Source organism: Erythrolamprus reginae, chromosome 8, assembly GCF_031021105.1.
Source record: "Erythrolamprus reginae isolate rEryReg1 chromosome 8, rEryReg1.hap1, whole genome shotgun sequence".
Classification (NCBI taxonomy): domain Eukaryota; kingdom Metazoa; phylum Chordata; class Lepidosauria; order Squamata; family Dipsadidae; genus Erythrolamprus; species Erythrolamprus reginae.
In genome coordinates, this window is record NC_091957.1 from 3,217,034 (window position 1) to 3,230,219 (window position 13,186).

The window sequence follows — 13,186 nt, forward strand, 5'->3', positions numbered from 1 at the left end:
CCGTTGTGTTTCTTGTGTTGTCGAATCCTGGGCCCTAGGCAGAGGGCTTGCGAGATTTGTCCGTTTCAGATTTGAAAGATTGCGTAGCCTTGGAATGAAAATAGAATGAGTTTTTTTCCTGCCTGGTCTACCGGAGGAGACTGACACCGCGAGCTGGTTATCACCGTCTCCGAAGGGTGCCCGCGAGCCCTCCTTGATGCTGGCGAACGGCGATAATTGGACCCCTCGTTGTGCGCCTGCCGAAAAAAACCTCCCGGCAAACGCCACAATTTATTTCCGCGAGACGCCCTCGTTACTTCTAGAAACGTACCTCCTTTTTCTTCAGGCGCTCTCGCACTTCGCTGGAAAGGGCTGACCACTCGCTGCTCAGCAAAGTCTCCTGGGAAACCCGCGGGATTATCAATTGTTTGCTGAGCCACATCGCCTGCAGGGAGATGGACGGTGGGAGAAGGAAGGAAAAGAAATTTATTTATGTATTTATTAAATTTGTATGCTGCCCCTCTCCGTAGACTCGGGGCGGCTCACAACAGTAATAGAAAAACAATGTACAATACAAATCTAATAATTAAAACTAAAAACCCATAATTTAAGAAAACATACGCACAACATACCATACATAAACAGTATAGGCCTGGGGAAGTTATCTCAGTTCCCCCATGCCTGACAACAGAGGTGCGTTTTAAGGAGCTTACGAAAGGCAAGGAGAGTAGGGGCAGTTCTAATCTCAGGGGGGAGCTGGTTCCAGAGGGTCAGGGCCGCCACAGAGAAGGCTCTTCCCCTGGGCCCTGCCAAACGACATAGTTTATTTGACGGGACCGTGAGAAATGTGTCTTTGTCACGAATATTTGAAGAATATTGGCGAGGGGGCCGCTCGCGAAGGGTCCCTGGCAGGGAAAAGTCACACAAACACACACCTCCGTTGCTCAAAGTAAAAAAAGTCAAAATGATGCAGGAGAATAGCTGGTTAGAAAAAAGAGGAAAAAAAGGAGAAATGACTTTTAAATTTGACACGATGGGAATTTGGGATGGTGACGTTTATGGGCGCCCGAAAATACACTGCTCAAAAAAAATAAAGGGAACACTTTATAAGCCACAATGGATAGATAGTGGTCTAGTAGTTAGAACCTTTAACCCAGGTTTGAATCCTATGAGGGTATGGCCAGCTAACGAGAGCTAAAAAGCTGGAAATAGGTGTATCCTGGTCCGTCTCTATTTCTTTATCAGTTCTTTACAAATTTGAATATATATACATATATGTGTGTGTGTGTGTGTGTGTGTGTGTGTGATGTGTTTTTGCTGAATTTTCAAAATTAAGGGAGACTAGGATAGCACTATTTCGGCCTTGTTCTGGCCTCATCAGCTAGCCGTACCCTCAGTGGGACTTGAACATATATATATATATATATATTTGTTTTCGTAAATTTTCACGTGTATATGTATGTAGATTGTTCTGAGTTCGGGTTTTGCCCTGTGTAATGTTTTGCATGTCTATGCGACGTTTCGGTGAAATCACATTCACCATCATCAGGCTGGAGTTCCAATCTTTGTGTTTTTGCAAAAACACAAAGATTGGAACTCCAGCCTGATGATGGTGAATGTGATTTCACCGAAACGTCGCATAGACATGCAAAACATTACACAGGGCAAAACCCGAACTCAGAACAATCTACATATATATATATATATATATATATACACACACACACACACACACACACACACACAGAGCTCAAAAAAATAAACAGTTTTCAGTGAAAGCAAAATACACTGCTCAAAATAAATAAATAAAGGGAACACTTAAACAACACAATATAACTCCAAGTCAATCAAACTTCCGTGAAATTAAACTGTCCACTTAGGAAGCAACTCTGATGGACCATCAATTCCACATTCTGTAGTGCACATTCAACTTTGTACAGAACAAAGTATTCAAGGAGAATATTTCATTCATTCAGATCTAGGATGTGTTATTGGAGTGTACTCTTATTTATTTATTTATTTTTGAGCAGTATATATGTCCTCCCCATGTCTAGCTCAAAAAAGCGAGCAGAAAGCTTTGCTGGCTGTTTCAAGCCAAGGCTGTCACCTATCTAATTGAGTTGCTTTATTTTATTTTTTTTAGAAAAAAATTTATTGATTTAAAATATATATACATATACACATTTACAAAACGTAACAAAAGGAAAAAACAAAACAAAACACATACAAACATAAATAATTATAATTATAATAATAATAATAGTTGATTAATTTTAAATACAATAAACGATATTAATTATTTTAACTCAATTAGTTAATAATTGAGTTGCTTTAAATGTAGATTAAATTTAATGCGGTTTGGATAAACCAGATAAACGAAAGTCCAGTAAGGGAGTTGCAATGGGGAAGAGGGTCGATGTTAATGGCCTTTTCCGGTCTTACAATATGAGCAACTTCCTCTTTTTCCAACCAAGGGCTGTTCATAAATAAATCAAACCTCTTGGGGACGTCAGTGACCAAAGGTCTGGAGAGATCATCAAATCAGAGCGATGAAATTGACAGTCTTAACACAGCCTTGTGGGAGAACGTCTGAACTTGTGCTTGGCTTAAAGCAACAGCCCTTTTCGCTGCTTTTGAACTGGTCATTAGGTGGGCTTCCGATGTAAAGAGGGTGTTTTGCTGTCTCCAAACATGGTGGAAAGGAGTTGTGGGAGGGGAAGGGGGGTTGGAGGGGTGACTGTGGGGTCGCTAGCTATTGGTGACTTTTTCCCTAGGCAATCTAGTGGAGGAGGAGGAGGAGAAAGAGAAGGAAGAAGAGAAGGAGAAGTGAGGAGAAGGAAGAGAAAGAAGAAGAGAGGAGAAGGAAGAGGAGGAGAAGAGAGGAGGAGGAAGAGGAGGCAGAAAGAGAAGAAGAGAGGAGGAGAAAGAGGTGCAGTAACAAAAGGAGAAGGGAGGAGGAGGAAGAGGAGGAGAAGAGAGGTGGAGAAAAAAGAGGTGGAAGAGAAGGAGAAGTGAAGAGAAGGAAGAGGAAGAAGAAGAGAGGAGAAGGAAGAAGAGGAGGAGAAGGAGAAGAGAGGAGGAGGAAGAGGAGGAAGAGAAGGAGAATAAGAGAGGAGGAGGAGGAAGAAGAAGAAGAGGGAGAGGGAGAAGGAGGAGAAGGAGAAGGAGAAGGAGAAGAAGAAGAAGAAGAAGAAGAAGAAGAAGAAGAAGAAGAAGAAGAAGAAGAAGCAGCAGCTGCCAGTAGTTAATAGTCTTGGACTTAAAACCATTTGTGTAGTGACCATGGAAGGAGGAGAAGGAATTATAGGAAAAAGAAGGAGAATAGGGAGAAGAAAATATATAGAGAAGGAGCAGGGAAGTGGTGTTGAACAAGGAGTGGTGAAGGAGAAGGAAGAAAGGAAGGGGAAGAAGGAGAAGGGGAAGGAGAGATACGGATGGAGGAGGAAGAGGAAAAGGAAAGGACTCAGCTGCCCTGAGTCTATGGAGAGGGGCAGCACACAAATCTAATAAATAATAATAATAAAAGGAAAAGAAGGAAGTGGGGGAATATACTCACGATAGTAGTTTTCCCAGAGGCTGGAGGGCCAAGTAAGAAGATCCTTGGAGCTATGGATTAAACAAAGATATATTTGTTTCATGTCAAAATTCTTGGTTCTTAAATAGCTTGGTCAATTTCTAATTACACTGTTCCCTCGATTTTCGCGGGTTCGAACTTCGCGGAAAGTCTATACCACGGTTTTTCAAAAATATTAATAAAAAATACTTTGCGGGTTTTTTCCCTATACCACGGTTTTTGCCACCTGATGACGTCATATGTCATCGCCAAACTTTCGTGTGCCTTTAATAAATATTTTTTTTAATAAACTTTAATAAATAAACATGGTGAGTAACAATCTGAATGGTTGCTAAGGGAATGGGAAATTGCAATTTAGGGGTTTAAAGTGTTAAGGGAAGGCTTGTGATATTGTTCATAGCCAAAAACGGTGTATTTACTTCCACATCTCTACTTCGCGGAAATTCAACTTTCGCGGGTGGTCTCGGAACGCATCCCCCGCGAAAAGCGAGGGAACACTGTACTACCCATCATGGAAGTTGCTTCCTTGAGGTTCCGTTTGGTGCTTCTGTTTACAATCTTCTTCATGCCTCAACATGGACCTCCAAGATGGCAGCTGGAGGTCCTAAGAAAATTGTATGGGGGAGACAGAAGATGCTCTACCTTGGGAATGGGGGGTGGTAGATGTTGTGGGCTTCAACTCCCATGAGGCCTTGCTACTGTGGTCAGGGCAAGGAATACTTACCTATCTACCTACCTACCAAAACTCTCACTCTCATCTATCAAACCATCCATCCATCCACCTTATCTGTGTCTGTCTACCTATCTAATCTCTCTCTCCCTCTGTCTGTCTGTCTGTCTGTCTGTTTATCTACCTAATCTGTGTCTACCTAACTCTTGCTCTCATCTATCAACCATCCATTCATCTATTCGTCTATCCATCCATCCATTTCATCTGTCTCTCTGTCTATGTATCTAATCCTATCCATCCATCTATCTATCTATCTATCTATCTATCTATCTATCTATCTATCTTTATCTTTCTATCTATCTTTATCTCTATTTATGTATCCATCCATCCATCCATCCATCCATCCATCCATCCACATCTATCTATCTATCTATCTATCTATCTATCTATCATCTATCTATCTCTATCTATCTTTATCTTTCTATCTATATCTGTCTCATCTATCCATCTATCCACACCTATCTATCCATCCATCCACATCTATCTATCTATCTTTCTATCTCTATCTATCTGTCTGTCTATCTATTTATCTATCTATCTATCTATCTCTATCTATCTATCTAATCAGTGTCTACCTATCTCTCTACCTACCTAAACTCTCACTTTCATCTATCATCCATCCATCCACCCACCCATCCATCCATCCATCTCATCTCTTCTTATCTATCTATCTGTCACCTTTCTCTATCTATCTATCTATCTATCTATCTATCTATCTATCTATCTATCCATCTATAAATCTATAGCCATCGATCCATTTATCTTTTTCCCCCTCGTCCTCATCACCCACAGGTTTTCAGGAAGGTTGGACAGCCAAGTGTCCGAAGGGCTGCGCGGACTCCTGTCTTGGTCAAGGGGTTGGACTAGAAGACCTCCAAGGTCCCTTTCCCATTCGGTCATTCTATGGCCCTTCTCCTGCAACTAGACAGCCCAGGAAGGGAAAAATATAGATTTTTTGTCTCATCGCAAAGCAAACGGAGGGCATTTGTTTTTCCTCTCACGTCTTGTGGCTGTGAGAAGCTTCCTCCTGGGGGGAGCTTAGAAGCCGAAGCCCCCCTTGAACATTTTCTAGGCTCTTCTGTTGAGGGCAGCCCAGCCTCTCCCTCGGCCACTAGCAGCGGTCCCCAAACTACGGCCCGCGGGCCGGATGCGGCCCGCTGAGGTCATTTACCCGGCCCGTGGCAGCGTACGAGATTTTACCATCTATAATATACTAAGTTCCGAATGTCATCTCCACTCTGCTGCCGAGCGTCTGGCGGCGGCAAGGAAGAGGAAAGCCAGGAGGGCGGGGAGGAAAGCACCCTATGGCAGAGCAGCAACAGTTCCTCTGAGAAAGAAATTGGCCAATTGCTTTCCTCCCCGCCCCCTGGCTTTCCGCCTCCTCCTCCTCCAGACGCTCAGCTGCAGACCGTCTTTGTCCCTCCAGTGCCGCTTTTTTGCTTTTTTTTTTTTGCACCGGTGAGGTTTGCGCGCGCTTGGGCACTTTTGGCGTGTGGGGGGTCTGCTGCGGAGAGGGAGAGAGAGAGAGAGAGAGAAAGAGGGAGACATAGAAAGGGAGTGTGAGAGAGAAATAACGCAAGAAAGAGAGGGAGAGAGAGAGCGGGAGAGTGCTGCTTTTTTGCTTCTTCGCTGCCCGCGGGGAGCCTGGAAGCCCTGCAAGAGCGTCTGGAGGGGGCAGTAAACAAGACCGGCTCTTCCCGCGGGCAGCGAAGAAGCAAAAAAGCAGCACTCTCCCGCTCTCTCTCTCCCTCACCGGTGCAAAAAAAACGCAAAAAAACCGAACGGAGGCGGCGGCGGCGAGCTCAAGGAACCAAGAGCCGGTCTTTCTCCGCGCTGAATTGTTGCAGCCTCTGAGGCCGCCTCTGCCTCCGCCAAGGGGCCAACAGCCGGTCCTTTTCGGACCGAGGCTGCCCACCGAGGAGATCCCTTCGCCTGGAGGCGGATGCGGCCTCAGAAGCTGCAACAATTCAGCGCGGAGAAAGACCGGCTCTTGGTTCCTTGAGCTCTCCGCCGCCGCCTCTGTTCGGGCGAAGGGATCTCCTTGGTGGGCGGCGGCGGCTGCAGCTTCAAGAGACCAACAGCCGGTCCTCGTTGAGCTGAGCTTCCTTTGGCTTCCTTCGAGGCGGCAGGTGAGCTTTGCAGTTTTGCCTCGAAGAAAGCCAAAGGAAGCTCAGTTTGGGGGCGGGCCTGAAGCCACCGCCGCCGCCTACTCTGCCCCGCACTTAGTCTGCACCGGGCAGCTCTGGCGGGCGCGGGGCAGCAGGGCAAGCCGCGAAGGTGGCGCAGCCAAACGTGGGTCGAGCGGGAGGGCACTGAGCAGTTGCGTGGGGTGGCGGTGGGGCGGTTGGCTGCAAGGCACTGGCGCCGGCGGCAGCTTGATGTGTTGCAGGACGCCGCACATTGCTGGCGCTGCGCTGGGCATGGGGCTGGCACCTCTGTCCCGGCCCAGCCAGTGGGCCAGTGCCAGTCCGTGCCCAGCGCAGCGCCAGCAATGTACTGCGACCCGACGTTGGTGCCACTGTCTTGGAGCTTCTGCTTGCAGCCGACTGGCTCGCGGCGCGTTGCAGGGCAGAAAAAAAAAGAAGAGAGGAAGGAAGAGAGAAGAAAAGGAGAGAGAGAGAAGGAAAGCATGAGAGAGAGGGAGAGAAAACAAGTGAGAGGGGGAGGGAATGTGAGAGAGAGAAAGAGAAAAATGAGAAAATGATGGAGGGAAAGAACGAGGGAGAGGGAAACAAAACAAATGAGACAGAAGGAAAAAAAGGGAGAGGGAAGAGAAGTGGGAAGGAGGGAGGGAGGGAAAGAAGAAGAAATGGAGGGAACAAGGAAGGAAGGAAGGAAGAATGAAATGAATTGAGGGGTGGAGGAAGGAAGGACTTTTTTTGGGGGGCGGTGTAAATTTTTTAAAAAATTTCTCTCAACATACATTCAAACAATACAATGTACCATCTAATTTTCCCTGAATAAAATGCAGTATTTTGTCAGTAACTAATATCAATCATCAAAAAAGTTGCAAAAGTTTTTTTTTCTAATGTTGTGATCCAGGTACATACTTTTCTTTTAATTAAATTCCCTCCTTAATGTTCCTTCTAAAAGTACAACACCAATTATATTTCTAACTTAACCATTATGCCAAAGTGCTTTCTTCTTTCTTTATATATTTTTCTATAAATATTTTTCTATATTTTTCTATAAACCAAGAAAACCTTGTATAACCAATCAGATGTTAACAAAAGAAAATTAAAAACAAAACATAAACATATATGAATCTCAGACTTCTTTCCCCCCCAAATAGTATGTTCCCATTTTGTTTTTTACATTAAAATAAGGTATGTGCAGTGTGCATAGGGATTTGTTCATAGTTTTTTTTATAGTCCGGCCCTCCAACAGTCTGAGGGACAGTGAACTGGCCCCCTGTGTAAAAAGTTTGGGGACCCCTGGCCACTAGAGACGAGCATCTTATAATTCCTCAGTCCCTTCCTGCCCTTGCTCACAACATTCATCTCCAATTCTCCCTGATCTTGTTTTCCTTTGTGTTGGAGGGAAAGATAGCAGACCTTTCCATCCGTAACACGGTTTTTAAAAAGCAGGTGGAACATCCTCGGGTTTCTATCCTTGTTATTCTGTCCTCTCAGGCCTTGTGGATTTCATGTTTCCTTCCAAAATGAATCGTTGGGGCATCTCCCCTCTTGAGTTACGTTGCTAATTTGAGGATTAAAAGAAGGGCAGGAGGTCTGAGAATTCAGGCCAGGATTAAATGTCTGGATGAAGAAACAGAAACTAACCAGGTTTTTGGGAGGGGGGGATACGTTACTAAGGTGGGTCTGCGGAGAGGGGCGGCATATAATAATAATAATAATAATAATAATAATAATAATAATAATAATAATAATAATAATAATAAAATAAAAATAAAAATAAATAAAAATAATAGTAATAGTAATAGTAATAATAACAACAACATGATAATAATAACATGATCGAAACATTTAAATATGTTAAAGGGTTAAATAAGGTCCAGGAGGGAAGTGTTTTTAATAGGAAAGTGAACACAAGAACAAGGGGGCACAATCTGAGGTTAGTTGGGGGAAAGATCAAAAGCAACGTGAGAAAATATTATTTTACTGAAAGAGTAGTAGATCCTTGGAACAAACTTCCAGTAGACGTGGTAGATCAATCCACAGTAACTGAATTTAAACCTGCCTGGGATAAACATATATCCATCCTAAGATAAAATACAGGAAATAGTATAAGGGCAGACTAGATGGACCAGGAGGTCTTTTTCTGCCGTCAGTCTTCTATGTTTCTATGTAACAACAACAACACACCAGACATCCTGATTGTGGAGAAAAAGAAAGTATGGATCATCGACATCGCAATCCCAGGAGACAGCAGAATTCAGGAGAAGCAGCTAGAGAAATTAGTGAAATACGAAGATCTAAAAATCGAGCTGCAACGACTCTGGCATAAGCCCGTGAAAGTGGACCCAGTGGTACTTGGCACGCTGGGCGCACGGCCAAAGGATCTCAGCGGACACTTGAAAACCATTGGAATTGACAAAATCTCCATCTGTCAATTGCAAAAGGCCGCTTTACTGGGATCAGAAATCATAATTCGCCGCTACATCACACAGTCCTAGGTGCTTGGGAAGCGCCCGACTGGCGATGAAATACAAAATCCAGCAAAGTGATCTCGTTTGCTGTGTTGTATTGACATAATAATAATAATAATAATAATAATAATAATAATAATAATAATAATAATATCAGGAATGGCAAATTTAAGGGGTTCTAGGTGGAGGGCAGAGAAACCATTTCTGTTTTCAAACAACTAAGCAACAATTGAGTTGTGGGTTATGCGATTGTGGGAATTTGGCCGTTGTGTTTATGTTGAATCCCAAATTAAGTCCTAATGTGGCTTAGGGAGGCGGCAATGTGAACCGAAGAGCATCAACTCATCCAGATGGATTTTAAAGCTTATAACTGCTAGATGTTTTGATACTATTTTTAAAAAATTAAGGAATTCTTTTTTAATGGTTTTACTGTTTTCGTTTCTATAGCTCCTTTAAGAATGAAAACAGACAGGAGGTGAAAGGCTGTAATGGCTTTTTTTTAAAAAAAAAGAATGAAATAAAACAATAAACTAAAATAGAAAATAATAAATTAAAATAAATGAAACAAAATATTTAAAATAAAATAGAAGATAATAGACCAACATAAATGAAATGCTAAAATAAACTCACATAAATAATAAAAACAACAAATTCAAACAACTGACTAAAATCTAAACCAATGGAAAACAAATTAAAATGAACAAAAAGCAAAATAAACCCCCAAAATAAACTAATATCTAAAACATTCTACATAAAACTAATATCTAAAATATAACTACATAATAAAATTGACTTAAATATACAGTACAATTAAACGTAAGATAAACTCAAATAAGAACCTGGATATTCAAAGCAATGAAAAATAAACTAAAACATACGACACAATAAATCAAAACATCAAAGCAATGAAAAATAAACTAAAACATATAACACAATAAATTAAAAAAATCTAAGCAATAAAAATAAACTAAAACAAGCTGAAATATATAATAATATACAATAAGCTAAAACATAATAAAAGGCAAGATCAACTGAAGTAATAAGCTAAAATCTAAAACAATAAAGAACCACAATACGCGATCAAATACTAGGACAAACTATACACTAAAATAATCTACTAAAATAATTGATGCAAGAATAGAATAGAGCCCGTCTGATCTTGAAAGGTAGCTCAGGAAGAAGAACTGTGCTACGCAATTTTATTCCCCACAAAGCTTTGCAAGCATTTTTAACACAAAACTGGGCAAGGACAACTTTTAAATCGAGATTACAAATTCATCTTAACAAAGCTTCTCTCTTGACTTGAGAGGTTTAAGGCAATGTTCTTTCTTCGCTTATTGGTTTTGAAAAGAGCAACTGGAAGTTTTGGGAAGGGAAAAAAAAACATTAAGCTGTTTCATCGCCTATTTTTTCCCCAACTCTGATTAAAACATTCCACCTTTTTTCCTCCTATTTCTCTTCTTTTTTTCCCCTCCTTCTTCTGTTCCTTTTTATTATTTTTTTTCCTTCTTCCCCATAGAATTTTAACACTTTGAAACTTCAGCCTGGTAATGAGGAATTATTTATAAACAGAGTCATTGGAAATGTGCTTTGGTGCCAACACTAATCAGCTTCTTCCGCCCGCTTCAAAGCAAACTGGGGGGAAATTTTTTTAAAAAAGAAGCTTCCTAGCTCTCGTTCCTTTTTGAGGTTTAAGGGGGAAGCGTGATTTAAAATTCAGACCAAAACCCGGAGGTACTGAAGCTTTAATACACTGCTTTCTTGGACAAACGTTTGATAAAAAAAACGAAACGTATCATTATACACACTGTATCACTCTTTAATTTTGCCCAGGGCAACTATAAACGCTCGCTTTGTACTAAATCTGCTTTTCCTCTGGCTTAGGAACAGCTAGCAGATGTAGCAAATGCATTGATTTACACATTTGCTGGTGTTAAAAAAAAAAAACAGTCTTCCACCGTCCCTAAACATATGTCATGGATTTTTGGAGAGGAACACAAAAGTGAATTTGTCCAGGGGACGATAACAGATGTTGTTCCAGAGGAAAAGACAAGGGAAGCTTGTCAAAAAATTGCAATTAATGTTCCCTAAGACCTCTCCACTATGTTGGAAATGTAAGAAAGAAACAGGTTCCTATTATCATCAATGGTGGAGGTGTAGTAAAGTTAAGCTTTATTGGAAAATGATAGAAAGAATAATAAAAGAAATAGTAACACAGGAGATAGAAAAAAACCCAGAATTTTATTTACTGGGTATAACTAATCAGAAATATAAGAAAGAAATTCTACATTTAGTTATTCATATTTTGACAGCGGCCAGGATAGTATATGCGCAAAATTGGAAAGGGGAAAATGTTCCCAAATAAGAGGAGGTTATTAAGAAAATATTAGACTGCGCTGAAATGGATATGATGACAAGACGGTTAAAAGAGCAAGAGGAAACAGAATTTTATGAGATCTGGAAGAAAGTGTATATATGGATAAATAAGAAGAAAAAGTAAAAGTAAACAGAATAGGAGAATTGTAGAAGTATGGATATGATTTAAACTTTATGTTGGAAGTAGTTTATATAAGAAGACTTACTATGCAAGGTTAAACAAATTTCTTCTTTTCATTTAAAGTAATAAGTAGATTTAAAGTGTTTATAATGTATTCTTTTTTCTGTATGGAAATTTTACTTCGAGAATAAGTGGGGAAGTTGCAACCCCGTTTTTATGTGAAATGTATGTTTGTCAGTTTTGTCTATTTTATGAAAATTAATAAAATTTATTGGGGGGAAAAATTGCAATTAATTTAAAACAGCCCAAACTTAATAAAGATTTAAATAGAGGCTGATCCACTTTTTTTAATTTAAGGCTGACTCATCTTCGATCATGGCAAAGAGAGAGGAAAATCTGGCTGAAAAAATACCTTATTTTTCAAAAGAACTGGATTTAAAATATGTCGGAAAGTCATATAGACAAAGGTTCCTGCTTGATAGAGAGTAGAGACAGCTTTAGCAGTTTTATTGCTCGTCGTTGTTGTGTTTTAAGTTATTTTTCTGTAAGCAGCCCAATGTCGCAGCAGTGAAATGGTGAAACTTCACAAATTTAACAGGTAAAATTTCACCATCCAACCAATCGGCGGAACTAGAATTGAGTTTCTCCTGAACGTTTTAGAGATTAAGACCTGGATTTGCAGATGTTAAAAAGGTCAGTAGAAGGAGATGCCGGTTTGAGGAAGGTCAAAATATGTAATTCTTTTTATTTATTTATTTATTTATTACTTAGATTTGTATGCCGCCCCTCTCCGAAGACTCGGTATCTCTGAAAACAAAATGGTTATGGGAACTAGTGAGAAAGCACCCACTGTCAGAGTTTGGGTAAGCTGTAAACCAGGTTAAAGTCTGGGTATGACCACTTAACATCACATTACGAGCAAGCCAAAAATGGCTTAAACCATTGCAATTCTGAATTGTTGAACTGTGTTATTGGATTTTCCAAGCAATCAAAGTTTTTTGTTTTTTAAATGGGGAATTGGGGTCTGCATAGAACAAGGCATACTAAATGGAATACGGGTTTGTTTGTTTTTATTATATCTTTTATTCATAGAAACATAGAAGTCTGACGGCAGAAAAAGACCTCATGGTCCATCTAGTCTGCCCTTATACTATTTCCTGTATTTTATCTTACAATGGATATATGTTTATCCCAGGCATGTTTCAATTCAGTTACTGTGGATTTATCTACCACGTCTGCTGGAAGTTTGTTCCAAGGATCTACTACTCTACCGGTCTTTTTTAAAGCCACTATCTTGCAAAGATCACACTACATTTTATGGTTAGCCAATACCATGCACTAATCATACAGGATCTGAGGAAATGGGGGGGGGGGGTTTCCCCCCTTTCACAAATACAAACTTAATTTTTCAAACAAACAAAAATTCACCGAAGGTTAAAAAGTTTGCACATTTTTCATCCATAGTGTTTAGTCTGTATAAAGCCAAAAAGGCTCAAAAGTAAGAAAAAGTATTTCTCAATTATTACTGGTTTTGTGAAGAATTGGGAGGGAATATCTCCCTTTTCTACACTTTACTTTAGAACTTATGACTAATTAAAATCATTTTTGATTTCATGACAGGAATAGATAATTTCTTTCCCCCTTTTTGCCTCCACATCTCTGCTTGAAATCTTCTCTGGGATGGAAACTGACTTGCGAGCAGAGATCATGAAAATTCATAGCTTTTGCTGATGTCTTTAATAAAGAAGAGGGGAGGCTCACTCTCTTTCTCCCAAAACAGCAGGCCTCTCCTTCAAG

The 13,186-nt window shown here is 40.6% G+C and overlaps 1 protein-coding gene across 1 annotated transcript in view; it reads right to left on the reverse strand.

Annotated features, from left to right (window-relative positions):
* The window catches only part of AK8 (adenylate kinase 8), a 71,037-nt gene that overhangs the window by 53,816 nt on the left and 4,035 nt on the right, over positions 1–13,186 (reverse strand). Inside the window, 2 exon segments of the mRNA XM_070758682.1 lie at positions 311–424; positions 3,536–3,585. Of these exon segments, the coding sequence (XP_070614783.1) occupies positions 311–424; positions 3,536–3,585 (164 nt within the window).